Genomic DNA, 22492 nt, shown 5'->3' with positions numbered 1-22492 from the left:
ACAAGATGTTCTTGAACAAACTCCCAAACTCCCATGAGCATGTTCGCAATCTCAACTAGAGATGTCTCGACACAAATACGCTACTGGTCGTGCCTTTTCACAAAGTGAAAAGCTAGGTGAGCATTTTCGACATTCTTGATACAGTTTTACTGGTCTTATTTGATGCGACACCCTCTTGCAACGAATTGTAGGAGGTCTTCACCCTCTCGTACTCTAATATTCTTGGGACTGAAATATCCACGCATGGAAAAATTTAAGCATGGCATAGGTGAAAATTGGAAATTAAGCTCACGACCCACGATATTGAAACTAGACAGCCGGACATCCACATCTAGACGACAATAATGGCTCTCCGACTTCCCGCTCTTCTCGACGCAAACGCCCCTTGGGGCCCCCCTTCTACCGTCCCTGAGGACCTCAAGTTCGACGACGTTCCTTACGCCCCCTTCTCTAAGGGAGACAAGCTCGGTAAGGTGGCTGACTGGGCTGCTGAGACCAAGGACGGTAAGGACCAGAAGCGAACCCAGTTCGGCAAGAACTTCCGAGACCCCTACCATGCCTACGGAGCCTCTTCCGCTTCCTTCTTCACCAACGAGGATGCTGAGGAGCTGTCATCTTTCTCCGTGGTTGACAACGCCAAGAACGCCAACAAGCCCCGAGGAACTGCCACCGTTCTCAAGACTCGAGGAGGTGCTCCCCGAGGTGGCTCTTTCGCTGGACGAGGAGGTTCCCAGCGAGGAGGCCGATTCCAGAATCAACCCGGCCGGGGACCCGTTGGTGGCCAGCGAGGCCCCAACCCTCGATTTGGTAAGAGCAAGTTCGGATGGAGAGACTTTGACAAGCCCCAGCGAATCCGAAACGCCTCCGTCGACATTACCGACGACTGGACCGAGATCCAGGAGATCACTTACTCCGAGATGCAGAAGCTCAGCTACGACGTTGCCCAGGGAGTGGAGATTGATACCTACGGAGACCTGTTCCCCTACGACCGAAAGTTCGACCGTACTAACAACATTACCAAGCTCGCTCACCTCGGCCGAACCGTGTTCAACACCACCACCTCTGAGGACCCCATCATGCAGGAGCTCGCCAAGGACCCTGCCAACCGAATCTTCATCACTGACACCATTCTGTCTCAGATCATGTGCACCACCAAGTCCGTGGCTCCTTGGGATATTGTCATCACCAAGAAGGGTGAGCAGCTCTTCTTTGACAAGCGAGAGGGTGGTCCTCTCGACTTCATCACCGTCGACGAGAACGCTGCTGACCCTCCTGCTGACTCCACCGACAAGGACAACATCAACTCTTCCGCAAACCTTGGCTTTGAGGCTACTCTGATTAACCAGAACTTTGCCTCCAATGCTATTACTGAGGACCCCAAGAGCAAGGTCTCCTACAAGGCCAACCCCTTCTCTAACAACGACTCCAACGTCCTGTGCCACGCCTACAAGTACAAGAAGTTCAACCTTTCGGACGACCCTGAGGGAGCACCCCTTAACCTCATCCTCCGAACCGAGGTCGACGCTCTTGGACCTGACGGCACTACCCTCAACCTGCGTGTTCTCAACGAGTACGGCTCCTCCGAGTGGAAGAACAAGTTCAACACCGGCCGAGGTGCCATCATCGCCGCTGAACTCAAGCACAACCTCAACAAGATCTCTCGATGGACTGTGCAGAGCATTCTCGGTGATGTTGATCAGATGAAGATTGGTTTCGCCTCCCGAGTGTCCCCTAAGGACAACACCCAGCACAACATCATTGGTGTTGTCAGCCGAGAGCCCAAGCAGTTTGCTGAGCAGATCAATGTCAACCTTAACAACGGTTGGGGTATCTTCAAGTCCGTCGTCAACATTGCCACCGCCAAGGACGACGGCAAGTACGTTCTCGTCAAGGACCCCAACAACCCTGCCGTCAAGATCTACAAGCCCGCTGCTGGCTTTTAGATGGCTTTAAAAAAATCATGTTATAGAAATACGATTGGTTAGTATAAAATGTAATTACTGTGTAGTGTAGATGATAAATAGCTAATGTACATTATTAAATAGTTTGTTGATTCACGTTGTCCAGTTGTTTTCGTAACAGGGGTGCGAGAAGAGTTCGTGGAGTGCTGGGGTCCTGACGCAAACGGCTCATTCTAATAGAAGTGGGCGGACGTCTGCTGGACCGCAAAGGAGTTTCAAAGCCATGCATTTCTCGAATTTCATGGTAGTTGACTGCTTCATCTGAAAGGGTGGGACCAAAACCAGTCTTTTCTCTGCATTTATTTAGCCATTTTTTGAAGTAAGGCTCCGCGAGTCGAGAGTCGCGCTTCTTCTCAAAGTCCTCGGCTGTTCGTTGGTTCTGGATCATGCGCAACGTTCGCAGTCGCCATTTGCGCACGTGTTGTCTCTGGATCTTCTTGAGGTTCTTCGTTCGTGTGTCGTTGGCAGCCTTGCTGAACAGGTCAGCCCTCTCAGCCTTGAACAGCCATGAAGAAAAGTGCGCATTCAAAAGACGTTTGTCGTTGATGGCAGATGCATCTTCCACCAGACCTCTGGATTGCTCGGATAGGAATCTCCAATGATCAAATATCTCTTTCATGGTCAACATATCCTTCTCGATGAAAAGGTCCTCGGCAACAGCCATATCCTCCTCCACCTTGTTCTTGGCGAGTCTCCACCTGGAGAATGCTGTTATCGCAATTTGGTGGTCTCGGTGAGCACGGAACTCGCGAACCTCTTCCTCATGACGACGACTTCGTTTTGTCTCCATGTTGGTCCGCCAGTATTTCAGAAAACTCTTGCCGACATTCCGGTTGCGTAGATCTTCAGCCTCAGAGTACATATCGTGCATCTTGTTGAACACTGTGCTGATCTTGCTAAAGCCGAGAGTCAAAAGACCATTACGATAATGTTGGTGGGCACGGGACATATCCAAAGCGACATCCTCAAGGTGGTCTCTCCAGATGTTCAGGAAACGATGAGCAATCTTCTGGTTCAGCTCCATTGTTTTCTTCTGAAACATCATTGTACGAGAGTCAATCCTCTCGGCAGTGACTTGTCTCCAGTGTACCAGAATGGTCTTTGCCATGACTCCGTTGTTGACCCGCGAGGTGAGTCTGGCACGTGATTTGAACCTCCACATTGTGAGAATTCTGTACTTCAAATCGTCACCCCGTCTTCGTTGTACTGCCTGAGTTTTGAGCCCGATCGTAAAAGCTGTCAGTCCCAAGTGTAACAGCGAGTGTTTCCGGAATCGTTTCGCTTCAAGTTTCAGCAACAAAGAAGCACGCCATGCATCCAAAACGTTTTTGGCAAGGGTCTCGTTGGTCTTGGCAACGAGAGCATCTTTCTGAGTAACCATCTTCGTTGCCTTTCTCCACATGTGGAAGAACTTGATGAACGCATTTGCTTTGTAAAACCGCTGGGCACTCAGATTGTGCCTGTCGATGTTAGCCTTTGCTAATACCAGTTTGGTCCAGTGCTTATTCAGCACTACACTCGCAGAATGCTTGGTCGCCTCGTGGTACTCGAAATTAGACTTGGCAGCGTTCCACCTCCACGCTTCCCATACTTTCCTCTTGGTCTCACCATCGCGTGCGTTAATGAGCTTGGAAGTGGTAGCTCCCAGTTTGAGACCATTTAGACACCTGCTCAACAGCATGTCATTGTAGAACCCTAGCGCGATGTGCTGGTTTCTCACCACTGTCTGTGTTTTGGCCTTCCACCACCCAAATGTGTCCTCCAATGTCTTGAGCACGTAAAGGTTGTATGCTGCCTCACTGTCCTGAAGCACCGTTTGTGTCGTGTTTCTCATAATGCTGAGAAACCCGCGTTTCAGCTCTCGTTCTCTGAACATCTTGGAGAGAGTATGCCGGTGTCGAAGTTTCGCATTGAAGATTTTTATTGTTTGGAGAGACTGCTTCTTCAGCGTTAAGGTGTCCATTTTGCGTGCTAAGGCCCTCAGCTTGCGTCTGTACTTGCATTCGGCTTTCAGTTTGTGAAAGGTATTGATTAGCAGATTGCGTCTTCTCAAGCCCAGAGCCTGTGACTCGTACAGAGCGTCCCGTGCCCTTTTCTCCTCCTGCTCTTGCCGTTCAACATATTTGATGTAGGTATCGTTGAGGTTGCGGAACTTCTCCTCCCATGATCTTCCTTCCTGAGCACAAACTCTTCTCAGAGTTCTGATTACCCACGCATCCTGAGGGAGGTTCGACTGTTTCAACACGGTGTTATAGGCGAGATAAAGAGTTACCACAGATAGGGTATCAGAATGCTCCGATGCGCGGCTGAAGATGTCATAAAATAGGGTCTGTTGCTGTTGTATCAGTTGTAGATCAACCACAGTAATGTTGTGTTTGGCTGTCCCATTCAATGGCTGGTGTGGATTGTCAGGTCGTAGAATATCCGAAAAGCGACGTGTCGAACACATGTCCAGATGCTCGTCGGGGTCCGAAAACTCATCTGTCAAGTATTCCCCATTCTCCATGTTAGGTCATGTTAAAGTGGTGATGTCCCATGGACGCGTCTGGGTGTAGTGCACTATCGCACTTAGTTAGTGAACCCTAACCTGGGAGACATAAGTACAAACAGTACGGAAACTAGAGACTGTGTTTACGGGGTTCATAATGATTACATCTCAAGAAGCTACCAGTACTTGTAGTTCCCATTTGCCTTTCAACTCGATACACCGCATGCAGCGAGGCACATCTGAACTTGATCAATAACAACAAACACTGCGATGTTATTACACACGAGGCAAACCTGTGCATCAAAAACAACACGTAAATCTCCAGTGGTAATATAATTAATGAAGTTAATATCAGGAGAGTCATATACGTCTTTCTCTTGTAGTCACATTTTTTTTCCGACTAAAAACACGCTCTTGGTCTCTACTTGTAGTACCTATACACTGCTTATACCGATCTGAGATTATGTAATTCACCTTTGTAGTTTTTTATGTAGCTTATTAAGCCAACACGCACTTTGTAACCTTAATTTCTATTTGGGACCTCGACCATTGCATATGCGTGTCATTTACGACTGAGACGCTACACAGAACAGAACACGATGAAACTGTTTGGACTTTCTGTGGTGACTCTACTGGCCACAATTGGCTCAGTGGTTGCCGACAAGCAGCTTGAAAACCGACAGTTGTTCCGAACCGTCGATCTCAGCAAGAGCTACGTGCGTGAGTTCATCGCCGTCAACGTGTACAACGACGGAACATCTGATGAGACAGACTACATTGTGTCCATCCCACCGGGTTTTGTGGATGATCTGGCCAAGCTAGACATCAAGGAATCGAGCCACGAGGCTCCTCTGAAGGTCATTCGACTGGCTCGAGATGAGCATGGTGAGCATTGGTCTGCTATTCTGCCCGAGCCCATCAAGCCCGGCTCTCAAGTCCAGCTGCAGTTGTTCCTGTCTTACGTCAACCAGCTCCAGCCCGTTCCGCAGACCATCAAGCAGAGCGAACAGCAGCATCTTGTTTATGACGGTCTGAAGACCTTCTACTCGCTGTACCCCACAAAGAGCCAGACCAACCGGGTCAAGATCATGGCCCAGAACATGCAGGAAATCAACATGGACGAAAACTCAACTCCATCCACAGAGGCAGAGGGAGGTGCCCAGTACGGTCCCTTTGGCCCCATGGGCTCTTTCGAAGTTGAGCCCCTGGTTCTTCGATACGACTACCCCCTGCCTATCCCTCGAGTAGATTCTCTCAAGCGAGACATCTGGATCTCCCACGTTTCCAACTCCATCGCCATTGAGGAGTCTTACAACCTGACCAATGCCGGTGCGAAGCTTGATGGCTCTTTCTCTCGAACCGACTTCTTCGCCCATCACGGCAAGCCTTCGTCCGCATCTGCTTCCATCATTGAACTTCCCTTCACTCTTCCTCTGGGTGCCCATGATGTCTACTACACCGATCTGGTTGGTAACGTGTCGACCAGTCACTTCCGAGGAGGAAAGGAGGTCTCTCTTTTAGAGCTGCGACCCCGATACCCCGTGTTCGGAGGATGGAACTACAACTTCACTATTGGCTGGGAGATGCCCCTGACCTCCGTGTCGCGAACCACTGGAGCAGACGAGTACGTCGTGGGTCTTCCTCTGCTTAACGGCCCTGTTGACGCACAGTACCGACAGATTGAGTCCAACTACATTCTCCCTGAGGGAGCTGAGTGAGTATTAACAACAGTATACGATATTGTATGGGTGGACCTATGCCATATTCATATCCGTCGTCTTTAACTAACATAGAAACGTCCAGGTCGTGACATCGGAACCTGCTCTCTCCAAGGAGGAGTCAGTGACTTTTAGCTATCTCGACAAAAAGGGCCGGCCCACTATTCAGGTGCGGCATGTCAACTTTGTGGATCAGCACCGAGGTGGCATTGTGTTCCTCAAGTACACTCTGCCCGGCTCTGCTGCCACCATCAAGCCTATTTTCATCGCTACCGTTATCGGCAGCATTTTCCTGGCCATCTTCTCACTGTCTCAGCTCGATTTCACCATCAGCCAGCGGCCCAAGAAGACCACCAAGGAATAGAATATATAAATAAAACAAGGATAGATTATGTATATTGTACGATGGGTTGTAGCGAGAGTGAGGAAGGGCAGCCTTTTTTTATTAGTCTATGTGTTGGTAATGCTTTTATGTCAGAGGCCTCTCCAGATCAACTTCTCCACACTCTCGACCTTTCGTTTGGTATCTCTGACACAGCCAATGAATTTTAGCTCAGCTGCAGCCTGGTAAAACCACGATAGTGTTCGTTTGTCCCAATCTTCGACAGTTTCTCCTTCTTCAGGCACCAGTCCCTGCTTCTTCAGTTCTGTCTCAATGACTGACCGTGGCATGCATTCTTTGAAAGCAACGTACCAGTCGTAGATGTTGATATAAATGCCTGATTCCCGATAAAGTGTGAACAGGGTAGAGATGTTGGGGTCCACAAACTTGAATTTGTTGTCATCGTCTTCAATACCGAGATAATGACGTGGGTCGGCCAGTGCAGTTTCGATAGCTGGTCGCTGGAACGGAACGAACACATTTTGTTGGAGTGTGGCGAGATCTGTGACGAAAATCTCGTGGTACAGATGCTGTTTAAAGGGTTTCAGGTTGTGTAGAGCTTCTGTTATGGTATCCAGAATGGTGTCAGGATCATGCAACCAATCGAAAAGGTCGTCCTTGGCGAGTTCTTGGGCTAGATGCTGAATCTTCTCGTCGCTCTGGCTTTTGAAAGACTCACAAACTGCCTTGAAGAAGTCAGATTCTCCCAGTTCGCCTCGAACCAATGGAATGTAGATTTCTGTTTTCCCCCAGGACATCGGAAATTTGCCGAAAACATTCTCAATGGTCTCGAAGAGGTTTATTAATGAAACAACCCGTCGAGCCGTTACCTTGAAGTCGTGTACAGCCTGCTTCGTAATGTCCATGATGTGCGAGTCGTCAGAGAGCAGAGCATCGATCTCTGAAGCATCAGTTTTGGACTCCGCCAGAGCTCTGAAGCTTGGTAGCATTCTGAGAGCATCGATATGTTCTCCAGTAAGATTGCTGTCAATAATCTGCTCGTATTCGTCACCTGCATCGAGCAAGCGACTGGTAAAGATCGAGAATGGGTTTGAATAATAGTGCGACATGTACGCATACTTCAAAGACGAAATGAATGCATCGATAGACTCAGTACTCACATTTTGACGCTTCAGGATATCCTCGAGAATTGTAGGGCCCACAATGATGCTTTTATTGTTGAGATTGAACATGTGGTTTTCAAACAGAGACTGGAACATGGAGGTGGCTTGGGCATCGAAAACCCTACCCTGCAGATGTCGGATACTTGTTTTGGTCATTTTGTGTTCGAAAATCTCCAATGACGTCGCAATTCCAAATACTAGTCTGAACGGAATCTCGTCTTTGTATGAGTGCATCATGAGTACGAGGTTTGACAACACTTTGACATCGAACGAGTCAACATCCTCCAAAATCAACACAATCCTTTGTGATGCATCAGTACCAACCTTGCGACACCACTCCGCCAGGATGGAAAAGTCATACTTCACTCTTCGGTCGTAGTTGAGATCCTCCTCTCTCACCTCCACCTCCTCTGCAACTTCCTCGGACTCAATCAGGTCACTGACGATATTTTTAATAACTGCTTTGAGACTGGGGCACGTTCTTGCATGAAGTGTCACCATATGAACTCCCTTGACAGCTCCCAGCCACTCCCTGATCTGGCCAAAGAGACGGACATGGTTGGCGATGTTAGATCCGGGGAAAACTAGGGCTGCAGGAATTTGGTTCTCGGCATCTGACTCACTGACGTACTCGACAATTTCCTCCAAGATGTTGCCGTTGGTCATCTCCAGCAATTCGTCGATCTTGGCCTTTTGCGCACCCCAAGCTTCCTGGTACATATTCCATCGCAGATTTACACCCGAGGAAGGTTCCTTACCACCCAACAGTCGAGCAAAGGGATTGTTTTCGTCAGGGTTGTCGTGTCCCTCATTTTCAATCTCTCCTAGAGTCGTCTTCTCATCTTCACGTTCTGCTGTTTCAGAGTTTTCACCACTGTCATTGGTTTCGTCAATCTCAGGCTTGTGGCCATTCTTGGGAGGGTCTGATTTGTCCAATCGCCTTCGCTTCAGAGCTCTGATCTCGTCGCTCAAGAAGTATGACGTCTTCTGGTCCTCCCGTTGCAGTAAAGTGGCGTGGTTACTCATGTCGATGTGTGTTCTAAAACTGGTTGATTTGAGATTGGTGATAATAATGCATGGAAACCTAAAATACTGCTTAGAGACAAAATTGGAGATGGTGAGATGTCCAAGAAGAACGTCTTGTGGGGGACATTGCATTTGGAGTAAATATGCATGCCCCATATGATATAATCAAGAGTCTTACTGTATTTGTATACAACTCTTGATTCTATCACTCATTTGTTACTTCCAGCATTCCCTGTCCGTCTACAAAACTAGGTTCGGTACTGCATGAGATCCTGACCTCCTACGCATTCATGATTGACACAAACGAGTTTTACGTGGACTTCAAGAAGGAAATCCAAGGTGAGTATAACTCTGATTCATACCCTGCTTGTTTCCAATTGCTAACTCAGATATCCGCCAGTCCCTGGACGCGAAAGCCATCGCACCACCTCAAGCACTGGAGAGACAAGATGTTTTGGCATCTAAATGCCGTCATAACCTCATGTACTTGCCCGTGAGAGATCAAGACACATACAATGGTGACTTACGTGACCTACTCACATTCATCCGGATCCATGCGACCCAATCAAAAGCCAAGTTCAAGTTCAGTCACCGGAAGCTGACCCTTAAAGGTGATACCAAGGCAACCAAGCACATGCTGACAAAAGGTGATACTTCTCAAGAGGAGGAGTCCTGCGACATTGTCAGTGACTTTAATGATACCTTTGTATCTAAGCCCACTAATGACCACTCTGTCACGAAGGTCAAGGTTTTTAACATTTCCAAGTCAGTTGTTGTGATGGACCAAGCGACCTACTCGACAGCAGAGATTGACGACATCTCAGATAGCATCATCTTCCTCTACAGAGTAAATGGTCCAGTGTACATTAATTGCGTCACCAACTCAATCCTTGTCCTGGCATGTCACCAGTTCCGAATGCACAAGTCAGACTCCGTGTCCACTTTCGTCAGCTGTTCGTCAAAACGCCCCATCATTGAGAATTGCACATCTGTAACGTTTGGTGACTTCCCTGATACAGGCAGTTTCAACTCGTTGGTGGCGTGGGAGGCCATTGACGACTTTTCCAATCTCTCTAGTGATAGAGTGTGGACGAGAAAGGATAACGGAGAGGTGAAAAGGGCAGTGGAGAGGGGTTTAAACAAGGATGACTTGGTGCTTTTGCCATCACATTGATTGATCTGCTGTAGGTACTGTACCTATCGATTTGTAGAGCATAAAATGTACTCTATACTACGTACTGTAATGATTTGCATGAATGTCTATAAAATATATACCCTTACGAACACTATCATCATCGTCTCCCTGTGCTTACAGCTTACTGTCAATACTCTTAGCAGCCATGGCTCCCTTCTTCTTAGACTCCTCCTTCTCAGCATCAGTTCTCGTTCCGCTGCTAAGATAGTCATCTGTGGTCTCTACAGCCTTGCCTTTGTATTTCTCCTTCAATCGAATGACACCCTCCTGGAACACTGTGGCGACCAAGACTCCCTGTTGGTTGTAGAGTCGTCCTCGGACCAGTGCCCGCTCGTTTCCACTCCAGTTGGAATCAATCACGTGCAGCAGCCATTCATCAGCTCGGAACTTGCCATGAAAGTAGATTGTGTGGTCCAGGGAAACAACCATAGAGGCAGCACCGGGATTGAGGGGCTGGACTCGGATAGCTGTTCCCAGCAGGAAAGAGTCACTGAGGTAAGCAATACCGACCGACTGAACGTCGTCTCGCTCAATAACAGGTTTGCATCGAACCCAGAACTTGATTCTTCGTTCATGAGGAAGCAGACCATCGTCCTTGTTCAGAAGACCGGTCACTAGTCTAATTTCAATGGGATCCTCAACTGATCGATCCACCATCTTCTTGAGAATATCGTCACTGATCACGCCCTGCTTGTTGAGGTACTTGGACACCTCCAGCGAGGAGACGCAATTCTCGGGAGCAGGAATTCCGTTGGTGGCCTCGTGTTCGCCATCAAAAGCCTTTCCACTGCTCTTGACCTCTCGCTCGTACATTCGGCTCTGATGATGCATGTTTCCGTTGCCCTTGTCAACCTGGAAAGAGCATGTAGTGGTGAAGATCACACGTCCCCGCTGTTTGGCCTGGACTGTTCGGGTAGCGAAGCTTCTGCCATCTCGGACCCGCTCAACGTGGTAGAGCACGGGGTGGTCGGGGTTTCCAGATAACACAAAGTAGCAGTGCATGGAATGGATAATGAACTCTGGGGGCACAGTTTTGGTAGCAGCCATCAGGGCCTGAGCAATGACAGAGCCGCCAAAGATACCTCGCTGACCGATAGGTCGCCAAAGCTCCTTGGCAGACCGGTAGAGATTGATATCAATCTCCTCAATTTGAAGCTCTCGTTCAAGAAGAGACATGTTGTGAAAGGCTTAGTTGTGGGTGGTACTTATGGAGAGCGCAGAGGCGTAGGGGTTGTGGATCTCTGTAATCAATCAGAAGCCGTTACTGCTGGTATAGATTTAATCTGACACGTGAATATAGTGTCTGAGTGCTGGGTGTAACGATAGAACGTGTTCAAGAGCAAGGAAGTCGTTAGATAGTTGTGGTAAGTGCGCTGATACCAAAGGTGAAACTGGCGAAGTATCGTCTTGGGGTGCTGTGGGGCATCAACCCTGGTAACAGTATAAATATATGCAATAAATCTCCTAAGTCAAAGTTCAGCCGAGGATGTTGCCTTGCAGCGTGATAATAACGTAATCATTATTGGCCGTCACATGGCGTGCGAGAGAGATCGCGATCAAAGGCTTTACATTGAGTGACTACGCAATTATTGTTTTTGTTTCTGTGTATAGCAGCTCAGAGTCTCTACGACTCCAATTGTATATCTTATCTATCGATTTTCCGTCATTCCGGACCTCACCTTTTCGCACCGGCTTTTTCAGCCGACATAAGGTTACAGTGGGGAAATAGGCTCTAAAGTGCTAACGGCGTGGGGTAGAGGTGGGGGGGACTGTCACGTTTACACTGTTTACACTGTCCACACACACCCAGATTCAACCCCATGGACCTGACCGTGTTCAGATGACAGGTATGTGAGTCTCTTACTAGACTTGACCCTTTTTTAGGGAAAAATGCGTTACCCTTCACAGGTATTGACATGTATCTCCGTCGCCCCGCTTCCCCATCACCAAAAGGCAGCATAATATGAAAAACTGCAAAAAATGTGCAAGTACATCAATGCACCCACGTAAGCATATGGCGTGCTTGTTCCGTATCTCACGTGGACTACTGATGCGTCGCTTCATTAGAGCCAACCGAATAATTGACCAAGTTGCTGCACTATTTGTCATCCTGCATTACGGCTCCTCGGTTCGGCTTTTGTCATTAAAAACCCTGTGCTTACATTTGTAGATCCGCGAGGCTGTGCGATGAAGTTTTAACAAGACGAGAAGCAAGAGTGCATGAAAAACCGCATTATGTCAGCCTGCCGTTGTAATCATATAGTTAAGTACATACCGGTAAAGTACATACTTGTACGACATCGCACCTATTGTCTACCGAATAGCACTACAAGTAAGAGTATGTATTGTACAAGTACATTTGAGCCGCCATACGATGCACACGTACCCCCAGTACAGTGCGTACGAGTACACGTACGAAACACTGGTATTTTCGGCTCCGAAGAGATCACAATCCCTGAATGTACAAGTATGCATTTTGTCCTGCAAGATTACAATATGTAGTGTACAGTATGTACTTGTACAGTACAAATACAAATACATTCGATATACTGTACACTCAAATAAAAATGCAATTACTTATCTAGAATCATCTCTCATATATATTCCTCCTCAATTCCTTACTCGTCAGGCTCCTTCCAATTGCAGAATCGCTGCAACGTCTCACTCAGCACATCCCGCCGAACGGGCTTCTCAATCACGGCAGAGAATAGAGCGGTCTCTGAGGCAGCCTTCAGGTATGAGGTCACTGCGACAATTGGGGTTGATGTGTTGGCATTGTTAGTGGAATGGATCAGCTTGGCCACATCTTCTCCATTGACCTTGGGAAGGTTGTATTCAGTCAGAATACAGTCGAATCGAGTATCCGAAGTGCCCCTCCGAATCGCCTCAGAGCCTGTTTTCACAGTGGCAATGTGACAGTTGAGCTCCTTGAGAATGTGGGATATGGAGTATCTCCACACGGGGTTGGGATCACACACAAGAACGTAGAGAGGTCTGAAGCTGGGGGACTCGGTGAGACTGATCGACGAGAAACGCCGACTCATCTGGCGTCGTTTCTGGACCCTCAGCCGAGCCCTCTCCCTGTCATCATCTGAATTATAGGGAGAAGACTCCGAGACTGCAGAGGCAGCGGATGTCGCTGACGGTTGTCGACGCATCTTGGGAGGAGCCAGAATAGGCGACTCGGGGCTGTCGGAAAGGGTAGACAACCGTCGTTGGAGTCCTAAGCCACGGGGGCTAGGACTGAGTCCAGATGCTGACAGCTTGTTGAGAAACTGTGACGATCCCGAAGTTGTGGCACTGGTGGCAGGCGAACTGGACAGCCCTAGGCCAGTGCTGGGAGACCCGTCCTCCGAAGAGCCAGTGGCAGAAGTGGCAGACTCCTTGCGAGGCACAGGGATGGGTAGAGTCTCGGCCTTCAGTCGATTGATGATATCTTTGTTGGCCTTGTCGAGAACAGGCAGGTTCTTGAACGAGAAATTACCAAAGTCGTCCGAGGTTTCGGACAGACGACGAGACCTTCGTTCTCGAACATGAGGAGGGATGTGGAGAGGCACTTTCCGGGTGGAATTGGATGCTGAGTTAGAATTTGCGCTTCCTCCTCCACCTCCTCCTTGGCCACCTGAACCAGTAGATGACACCCGGCGCACACCAGAGGAAGATGTGACCTGGCTGGGTGAAGAGGAGTCCGACCTTGCTGAGGATATGATTTTGGGGAATTCCGATGGACTGGAGACACTATCACGGTCAGTGTCTTCGCTGTCGACACTTTCGTCGAGATTTTCGTCCACACTGAGCTCCTCCATCTGAGCACCTCGACTGTCGAAGTAGTCGGTGTTCTCAGGCGACTGGGCCATGGGAACAAAGCTGGCTTCCTCCTGGTACACAGCATTCCAGTCAGTCACGTGGTGGAAGAAAGGGTGCTTCTTGATCTCCTCCGCACCATTGTAACCCAGACGACGAGAGGGAGTCGGCTCCAACAGTTTGACTAACAGATCACGGGTGTTGTCGTCAATGTTGAGATCATCTTCGCCTTCATCTGGCCATTGAATTCGCCGGTTGAGGATGTTGTCAAACACTAGTTCGGGTGTAGATGCATGGAAAGGAGGGTAGCCGTAAATGAACTCGAACATGATGCACCCTACAGACCACCAGTCTGAAGTTTCATCTTGTCCGACACCATCAATTGTCTCAGGTGCAAGATAATCAGGCGTTCCCACGAACTTCCGGTTGGAGTCATGCAGTGGCATGTTTGACAGAGGCAACGAGTCCTGTCGGACTGGAGGATGTGGATGACTGAGGCTGGTGGGTCCGATTGCAAGAGGTGCTCCTCGTGAAGTGGACCGTTCTCGGAAGTCCCTTATACTACCACTGCCCACACTTCGACTTCGTTCATCCTCGCTGTCGCCCACATCAAAATAGCCGGGTACTAGAGAGTATGAGTGCTCCATGTCAATGGTGTCGAAGTTGGATGATCGACGGGAGTCGTTGGAAGATACACTTCCACGAGCCCCTGACTCCGTTGTGCTGCCACTTTCGGTGCCACTTGGTGCTCCTGGCTTAGTGTATCTGCCCACATAACCCATTCGAGAGAGACCGAAATCCGTTAGCTTGATATGACCCTCACTATCAAGCAAAAGGTTGTCGGGCTTGAGATCTCGATGCACGATTCCTCGTCCATGGAGATCCTCAACGCCAGCAACAACTTCAGCCATGTACTTTGTGATCCAATCTGAAGGAAGACCACCCAGCATCTTGATCAGCGCAGCGCAGTCTCCTCCAGAGAGGTATTCCATAACCAGAAACAGATAATCTCGGTTCTGGAAGGTGAAGAAGAGTTTTGCCACAAACGGAGAGTCTTGCTGAGCCATGAGAATTGCTCGCTCGGCCTTGACGTTCATGACTTGGTTCTTTGCAATCATATCAGCCTTCTTCAATGTCTTGATGGCAAAGTACTCGCCAGTAGCCTTCTTTTTCGATAGATAGACAGACCCAAATGCACCCTTGGAAATAGGCTTAATGATCTCGTAATCCTTGATAGACGGCTGCGTCGGCTTTACTGGAACAGAGGGTGTGGGGGCAATGCCATCGTCCATCTGAGGCTCATAGGGGAACAGTAACGGCGACGATAGAGGAGTCCACTCGACGTTGATCGAATGGACCCGCGATCTCTGTGGGCCGTTGCCGCCACCACTGATAGGTGCAGCCATCGGAGAACCAAGGTTGCTGCTACGACCGCCAGCAGAGGATGTTGCTCGAGGCCGGTTCTCCCCATCGGAAAGAGACAGATCCGACATAGAGAACTCAGGCAGGTTAGTATTGAGAGTCGTGAGGGGCCTGTTGATGTTCTGCCGCGAAATGTGAGACGGGCGACGAGATATATGAGGTGACGGTGTAGGAGGCTTGTTTGCGTTTAGATCGTCGGCCAAGAACGACTTGGGAGTCATGGTAGTAGCCTTCTTAGTAGGGCTGACTCCAAGAATGTTGTCTGACGACAAAGAAGCACCGCTGCGAAGATCCGAATGCGAAGAAGAGAGGGACAAGGCAGGCACGTGAGGCGTAGATGGGGTCTTGGGTGCTGGGGTTCCAATCTGAACTGTCACGTTCTTCTCCGATTGTGATGAAGAAGATGGTAGAGGTGGTGGAGGCATGCCATCGAACGAATCGGACAGATTGGGACTGCCCTGGGGGCTCTGAGAGAATGTGGGGGCAGGCAGATGGGGTAGACTATCTGTTCCTAGATAGTGGGAAGAGAATAACGACGATGAAGAGGCATTATGCTCAGGAACTGGCACATCTCCTTTGCTGTCAGTGGCCATAGCGGGAATTGGCCCACCACTTTCGGATTCCGTGCCAGCGACGCTGTTGGCCGGTGTTGAAATGCCCACATCACCCACAGCGAGATCCGAAGAAGATGCAATGGCAGATTCATTTACAGCCACCTCGTTCTTCGGTCCCTCCGCAGGTGCCTCCACTCCATCATTAGCGTCCTGTTGTAACCGCAACTGGTACAGCGTCTCCTCAAGAACCTGGTGCACCGCTGTATCCACTTCCTCCTTAATTTTTCCAAAGTAGGTAACAATGTTGGCAAGACGCATGGTTGCCTCGACCTTCTCCTGACATAGTCGTTCGGTGTCCTCGTATAGCAGCTTAAGACCTGGGTCCACCACATTTTTGCGGAAGCTTGCACTGGGCCATTCTTGCACAGTATGGATCTTGGCCGCAGAGTTGGGACTGTGTACAGCAGACTCGGGCCCATTGATGTCGAGAGCAGTGTCGCAGAGCTCGAGCAACAGTTGAATCTGTCGTGTCGGCGTTTTCGGCGCAGGTTTTTGAAATATGCGTTTTTTCGTCAAAACCAGCGATGCTGCCGTTTGCCGTGGACTTCGGGGAGGAGAGGACGATGCAGAGCCACCAGATATGGCGGGAATGTGCTCTTCTCCTGGAGTCAGAGCAATCGGAAGACCTCGATAGAGTGCCGGAGGAGGCGGCGATGGTGATGAGGCTCCAGATACGGCTGGAGATGCTACAGAGGAAGATGAATTGGAGTTGGAGTTCGAATTCGAGTTTGAGGGGGTGCCATGCGAGTAGTACAGCAAAGCTGCCACTGCCTCGCGATGATCCGACAGGTTTTCGTGCGTCTGTTGCAGATGCGACTCGGCCTTGTGTTCAATCAAACAAAGCTGTGAATGACTTTCAAACGCCCACGTGGGCACCTGCCGCTCACATATTCGACACATGGCCATGGGTGGTGGCGGTAAGTTGCTGAACTCAGTGACGCCATCCTGCTGGAGGGTCTCCAAGTACTGCACAAACACGTCAGCTCCAAAGCCTAGCGTCTCGAACAAAGACAGAGGAATGTCAATGCTTAATGGTTCCATTTGTCGGTATGGCTTGAGAATCCACATGGTATATGCCGGATCTGAGCCACGTCCCTTCATCACCACACCCTGGCCCTCCAGCTCAACACACAGTTCATTTAGGCATGGCTCAGAAAATGTCGAATGAGTTGAAGATGAAAGAGAAAGATTGTCGATCGAATGGCGAATAACAGTGGTATCGAAATCTGCAGACTCGTGCGACTCAACCGAGTTTATCGATGTGTCTGCGAACTTGTCGCCAACAGAAGCGGATGCAGTGCCACACTTGTGACACTTACCACAGGACTTTGACAACTTAGTGTCCGTCACATCAGATTTTTTGACTGCAGTTGAGCTCGTTTTATGATGCTTGTCGTCGTCCTCGCTGCTATCGCTGTCCTGTTCATCTGTAACTCGCGCACAGACACAGAATCTAACTCGGCACGAGCTCGAGTCCTTCATCATTTGCTCAGTCGCGCGCTGGAACACAGATTTGTCGTTCTCGTCTCCAGATATGTGGGTCCCAATGTTGGTTCCAACCACCTCTTTGCGAGCTATTCCAACCAACTCCATCCACGAGTGCGACACATATCGCACGTTGCAGTCTAGATCCAGTTCTAGTACGCACGTAGTCACTGAGTTAGTACAAGATAGAAAATATAAAGAAGCTGCTTCATTCCATAACGCAAAGTATCAGACAGAGCATAGTAGCACCTCTTCCCTCAGGCTTTATCAACAGCCATCGAGGTAGGTGAGGATGTTGTAGCATCTGACTTCCTTCGAGTCGTATTTGACCACGATTGTGGCATTCCTGAGCCAAGAACCCATCTCTTTTTTTCAGCTTGTTGTGCGCAGGTATCGCTGTAGCCCTATGGTACAATTTGCACTTTCGTCATAGTGAGTGGCGTGTTTCCGTCTTATCGCAACTCTCCGGTAGAGAAGTGCTCTCCGTGTAGAACCGTAACAGCATGAATGTCTCTGGATGGTTGTTTCTGCCCGTGCGTGCTTGCTAGGTCTCGTCTTGCGAACATTCGGCGTTTCTGTGACGACCCGTTTCTGTGTTTGCGTCGTGTCACGCAGCGTTATCGTTTCTGTGGCTCACGGACAGGCCTCCTGTGGTCGAGATACTGTAGTGTGACTTCTCGTGGTTCGCGCTTCAGTTTCTTGTCTCCTTCATTAATACTCACTGTCTCTTAATCAACGTGTGGAGCACTGTACCTGGTGATATCTGATATTGGAAATTGGGAGGTGCACATGAAGCTACACAAAATGGTGCATGTGGGGAACACGCACCGATAGGGCAAGCCAAAACGTTACGGAAACAACGCCGCTGAAAATATTTGTTTAAGGAAATGGCTCTTACAGGTGGCTTGGGGAATATTTTTTTTCCTTCTAGCCATCACGTGACCGCAACCATAGCCGTGTTGTCAAGGTCATGGGGTCTCCAATGTAGCCCCTGATATGCATAGCTCACCGTTTATATGCCGACATGTGGGGCCGTTGTGACATGTACGAAGACTGGTGGACCAATAGAATGGATGATGCAGGAAGGTATTTCTCACGTGCAAAACGGGTGCTGTAGACATGATAGCCTGGTTCAATTCGCGTAAAATTAGTACAAGTAGGACCCCCCACTAGGAGCTATATTCGAGGTCTAGGCGCCGTTACTTTCTGGGAGCTAATTTACTGTATGTACTACTTCAAGTAGCTGATGGGCTAACGGTATGTACACCTGGAAAAGAAATGACTGCGGAAGTGTATGAGATAGAGAATGTGAAAAGCATGGAGCAATCAGTTCACGTGGGGTCGTGGCTGATATGTGCACCATCAAGTGTCATCTAGAATTGCATCATTTTAAGGACGCTGTTTTATAAGTAGCTCACAAAACAGTAAAACTAGCGACATCCGCTACTGTACATACTGTAAGAGTAGGCGACATTTACTTGTGTACAGAGAAGTAATAATGGTCAGGACACAAATTACTCTGTTTACTTCGAGACACTACTGCAGATCATGTATTGAGTAAAAGTACTCCTGTTTCACGCTGCCCATCAGGCATCCTTTTTTACCAGTAGGCACACCACGTTATGGAGATTATGAGAGACCAATTTCCTTGTCGCATATGTGAGTATTCGGTGGTGATACGAGACAACTAGCCAGTGCAGGTTGTGTTCCGTGCAGCGTCTTCATTGGTCACATCGCACCATCCCATTAATTCCTCGGAATATACAGGCTGTGGTTGTTTGACTGCTGGGAAGCTCCTGAAATCTCTGAACTGTAGTATTGTAAAGGCGGGTCTGGGTCTAGCTACAAGAAGCTACGTACAGTATGTACCGGTAGTGTTCCAGCACAGCTTGTCTCGATTAAAACATTCATGTCCAAGGCAACTTCACGCGTTGTGATCCAGAGCTCAAAAGAATAAGGACCGAGCCAAGACTGACTGTAACGACCACGAGATACTTGTTGGAGACGTTCACATTCGAAATGAACGATGCTTGCTCTGCACAATGGTAGCCCTGTCGTTTTTGCTAAACGAGCACCTCATCTTTGTGCATGTGTTTTCGTAAAATTATTTCATGCTGCAGCACTGACCCACCACTACAAGAGTGGTGGTACAAGAATATGATAATTGGCGCCTGTCTCAGCCACCATTGGACATTGATACGCTAGTCAAGCCACAATAAAGCCACACGCGTTTAAATCGATGTGCACCGCATGGAGGGTTTTATCGGGGACGGATGTAACACAAACACCCGTCAGGGCTACACAAACACAGACATAGTGGTCTCTCCAAGGCATGAACCGTTCTTATCTTTATCCTTCTAATCGGGCTACACTGTCAATGAAGCCTTGGGTCCCCCTGCACTAATCACGCATCACACACTTAATCGTGGCTTGAGTTAGCGACAAAATACAATACAATGAGAACCAAAAAATCGTCAACGGAGAAAACGTCAACTCTACATCCGACGAGTTGGTGAGCGATACGGCTGAAGACACGTCCCCATCCTGTATTATCAACCTCTATCGACAGCACGACTCCGTACCATCGACCCACAACACGAACAAAGCACCCAACGCCAAACCGTTGCTCGCACCAATGACAGCCAAATCCCGTGTCCGAGTGGACCATGACGAACAACAACGAACACAGGTGCAGTCCCACTTGCAGGACGAAGGGTCTGCGACGGAGCCTGCACAGCCTGCGGATCCTCCTTTAGATCACCCAGACAGCAACAAGGTGCACAAATGGATTTCTTCGGCATATCATCTGGGCTCGTTGCGGCTAGAAAACAAGGGAGCAGTCGCCCGCGATCATCTGGCCAACGAGAGAACGTTCTTAGCATGGATGCGTACTTCCATGACCTTTGCTACCCTTGGTGTGGGTCTCTCTCAGCTTCTGCGACTTTCGGACTCGGCCACTAACGTCAACGACCCACAGGACCAGCTGGACAAGATTGAGGACAACAAACGTCTTGCTCGAATAGCAGGAGCTTTGTTTGTGTCAGCTGGCATTGTGGTTTTGCTTCTTGGAACCACCCGGTACTTCCACTCACAGCACATGATTGTGAACAATCACTTTCCTGTATCCCGAATGTCAGTCTTGTTCGTTATGTGTCTCACTCTGGCACTTGTGGGAGTGATTATTTGGATGGTACTGAGAGTATGATAGCACCCTGTGGTGATGATTTATATGTAATAATGACTTGATGTATTGGACATGGAAGGTACGTGAGTGCTCTTGGATCAGATGTACTTTTGTAGTTGTGCCGTCGTTAATAGGTGTTTTATTGGCCAGTAACCTCTCTAACTACGAGTAGTAAAGTACATATTGTAGTTGTTTAATGGCTGTCAGAGGTGCGTTAGATACCATCCCCCATGAGATCAGAACGGCTTTACAAGTACATGCTGTACTGGGTGTTTAGAGAGGGATATTGTGTTGTGGTCTTACTATCTTAAACGGTTGTACAAGTACTTGTGGTTATATGACAAAGGTTTTTCTACTTGTACTGTAGCTGTACTTGTACTGTAGCTGTACTTGTAATGTATGTACTTGTAATGTATGTACTGTACATACATACTTGTACTTCTTGTTGTGGTGGTCAAAACTGGGGGACATACTGAAAGACAGAAGTGCTGGTTTACAAGAATTCGCTACTGTACTTGTACTTGGACGACGGATGTCTCGAGCGTGAGGTATAATCAGAGTGTCAAAGCTGGTTTTCGTAACTGGTTTTCTGATCCAGGTAATTTTCTGCAAAAGTCACACATTCGGCTCGCAATCAAGCTCAAATGAATATCTGTTGTCTAAGGTTCATGCAAGATGAGATGTGGAGTGGCTAAAAAGTTAATCGAGCACAGATAGCCATCCATGGTGCCGAACTGTTCTGTGTTGATTCTGGTGGTCTGATCAAAATACTCGAGTGTCCGAATTGGGACTCCGCGATCGAGTTGAGATTCATAGATGACCAAGAACAGCGAGATATATATATGAGTGGGATGCCAAACGGGAAAAGAAAGTTTCTGAAGATATGCGAATTTTCCCAAAGGCTTCACATTAGATGACACTTCGTACAAGTCGTACAAGTAGTAGTAGTACTTGTACTTGTACAGTACATTTTATATTATATCACCTTGGGGATTTATTGATCACGTGTGACTCCTGTGAAGTGGACCGGTCACGTGCATATCCATCTGAGCTTAAATTACGACTAAGTTTAAATCAAAGTCCCAAACAGCATCCAACTTGTAGGGTTAGCCCTAAATAAAGTCACATGATTAACTCAAAATAACACTCACTCCCTAATGCAAAACTCTTCCGAGATTCCCACTCTTCACATCGACACATTTCAAAGGTGAGTAAACCACACAACCCCTGTTTTCAAGACTAAACTAACAACAGAATTAAAAATGGTGCGTATCAACGGAACGATTATGGAGGAGTGATTTGCGATTTGCGATGTTTGACATGACCTACGACTTGCCCACGACATGACTTGAGTTGCGACCTTTGACCCCACGACAAGACTAGTGAAATGCCCACGACGGAGAAATTGTGACGACACTGGTTTTGTACACACGTTCGGGGCGGCTGGTGGAAGGACTGATATCTAAAGGCATGATCTAGGTCTGCTGCACGACTATCAGGTGGCGAACCACTATATGAGGCATCACCTTTGTGATGTGACTGTGGCCATTTGATTGAATCACAGTTGGGGGGATAACCTGACAACATTTGACCTTTGTTGTTTGTTGGCATGACCCTTTCTCTATGAGCTCATTTCAGAATCCACCAGACGTTTAACTCGAAGTCTGGGCTAAGCAAGCAGCTCGCACAGACTTGTCATGGCCAAGTCGTGTGTACACATCATGACAAGTCATCCATCACAGATCCCAACGATCATAGACTAACCACAGGGAAAGCAACACGGTTCTATCGCTCGTGCCGGTAAGGTCAAGTCTCAGACTCCCAAGGTCGAGAAGCAGGAGAAGCCCAAGGCCCCTGTTGGCCGAGCCAAGAAGCGACTCTTGTACACTCGACGATTCATCAACGTTACCCTTGTCAACGGTAAGCGAAAGATGAACCAGAACTCTGCCTAAGTTTGGAGTGAAGGTAATAAAAAATAATGTATTCTTAGAAGCGTACCTGTTAGTGTAGATGCAAATAGACATTTACGCATTGTCCTTGTAGCAGTATGGTAGATGGCAGAAAGACTCCGTCTGCACGTACCATCATC

General features: G+C 48.5%; 9 protein-coding genes and 1 pseudogene across 9 annotated transcripts; 6 read left to right on the top strand and 4 right to left on the bottom strand.

Annotated features, from left to right (window-relative positions):
• Positions 1 to 344: 344 nt before the first annotated feature.
• YALI1_F19805g (uncharacterized protein) lies at positions 345 to 1943 on the top strand (the record flags this gene model as incomplete). The annotated part of the gene is made up of 1 exon (XM_505431.3): positions 345 to 1943. The coding sequence occupies one exon, from the start codon at positions 345 to 347 to the stop codon at positions 1941 to 1943; it is 1599 nt and encodes a 532-aa protein (XP_505431.1).
• Positions 1944 to 2037: 94 nt separating this feature from the next.
• YALI1_F19764g (uncharacterized protein) lies at positions 2038 to 4467 on the bottom strand (the record flags this gene model as incomplete). The annotated part of the gene is made up of 1 exon (XM_505430.3): positions 2038 to 4467. The coding sequence occupies one exon, from the start codon at positions 4465 to 4467 to the stop codon at positions 2038 to 2040; it is 2430 nt and encodes an 809-aa protein (XP_505430.3).
• Positions 4468 to 5048: 581 nt separating this feature from the next.
• On the top strand, positions 5049 to 6531 carry YALI1_F19746g (uncharacterized protein; the record flags this gene model as incomplete). The annotated part of the gene is made up of 2 exons (XM_505429.3): positions 5049 to 6163; positions 6243 to 6531. The coding sequence occupies 2 exons, from the start codon at positions 5049 to 5051 to the stop codon at positions 6529 to 6531; spliced, it is 1404 nt and encodes a 467-aa protein (XP_505429.1).
• A 110-nt stretch (positions 6532 to 6641) lies between these two features.
• Positions 6642 to 8855, bottom strand: YALI1_F19720g (uncharacterized protein; the record flags this gene model as incomplete). Its single annotated transcript, XM_505428.3, has 1 exon — positions 6642 to 8855. One exon carries the CDS (start codon positions 8853 to 8855, stop codon positions 6642 to 6644), a length of 2214 nt encoding a protein of 737 aa, XP_505428.3.
• A 134-nt stretch (positions 8856 to 8989) lies between these two features.
• On the top strand, positions 8990 to 9873 carry YALI1_F19717g (uncharacterized protein; the record flags this gene model as incomplete). Its single annotated transcript, XM_505427.3, has 2 exons — positions 8990 to 9038; positions 9089 to 9873. 2 exons carry the CDS (start codon positions 8990 to 8992, stop codon positions 9871 to 9873), a joined length of 834 nt encoding a protein of 277 aa, XP_505427.3.
• Positions 9874 to 10008: 135 nt separating this feature from the next.
• Positions 10009 to 11070, bottom strand: YALI1_F19697g (uncharacterized protein; the record flags this gene model as incomplete). Its single annotated transcript, XM_505426.3, has 1 exon — positions 10009 to 11070. One exon carries the CDS (start codon positions 11068 to 11070, stop codon positions 10009 to 10011), a length of 1062 nt encoding a protein of 353 aa, XP_505426.1.
• Positions 11071 to 12512: 1442 nt separating this feature from the next.
• On the bottom strand, positions 12513 to 17327 carry YALI1_F19635g (uncharacterized protein; the record flags this gene model as incomplete). The annotated part of the gene is made up of 1 exon (XM_505425.3): positions 12513 to 17327. The coding sequence occupies one exon, from the start codon at positions 17325 to 17327 to the stop codon at positions 12513 to 12515; it is 4815 nt and encodes a 1604-aa protein (XP_505425.1).
• Positions 17328 to 18841: 1514 nt separating this feature from the next.
• Positions 18842 to 19156, top strand: YALI1_F19619g (uncharacterized protein; the record flags this gene model as incomplete). Its single annotated transcript, XM_068283397.1, has 2 exons — positions 18842 to 18869; positions 18915 to 19156. 2 exons carry the CDS (start codon positions 18842 to 18844, stop codon positions 19154 to 19156), a joined length of 270 nt encoding a protein of 89 aa, XP_068139498.1.
• Positions 19157 to 19854: 698 nt separating this feature from the next.
• On the top strand, positions 19855 to 20424 carry YALI1_F19610g (uncharacterized protein; the record flags this gene model as incomplete). The annotated part of the gene is made up of 1 exon (XM_505424.3): positions 19855 to 20424. The coding sequence occupies one exon, from the start codon at positions 19855 to 19857 to the stop codon at positions 20422 to 20424; it is 570 nt and encodes a 189-aa protein (XP_505424.1).
• A 1747-nt stretch (positions 20425 to 22171) lies between these two features.
• Positions 22172 to 22355, top strand: YALI1_F19586g (Compare to YALI0F14663g, Misc non-coding, similar to Saccharomyces cerevisiae RPS30A (YLR287C-A) and RPS30B (YOR182C); ancestral locus Anc_6.83, highly similar to uniprot|Q12087 Saccharomyces cerevisiae YOR182c RPS30B ribosomal protein S30; annotated as a pseudogene).
• Positions 22356 to 22492: the final 137 nt, after the last annotated feature.

The sequence above is a fragment of the Yarrowia lipolytica genome, chromosome 1F (genome assembly GCF_001761485.1).
Source record: "Yarrowia lipolytica chromosome 1F, complete sequence".
NCBI lineage: Eukaryota > Fungi > Ascomycota > Dipodascomycetes > Dipodascales > Yarrowia > Yarrowia lipolytica.
This window is presented reverse-complemented; position numbering and strand designations above follow the sequence as displayed.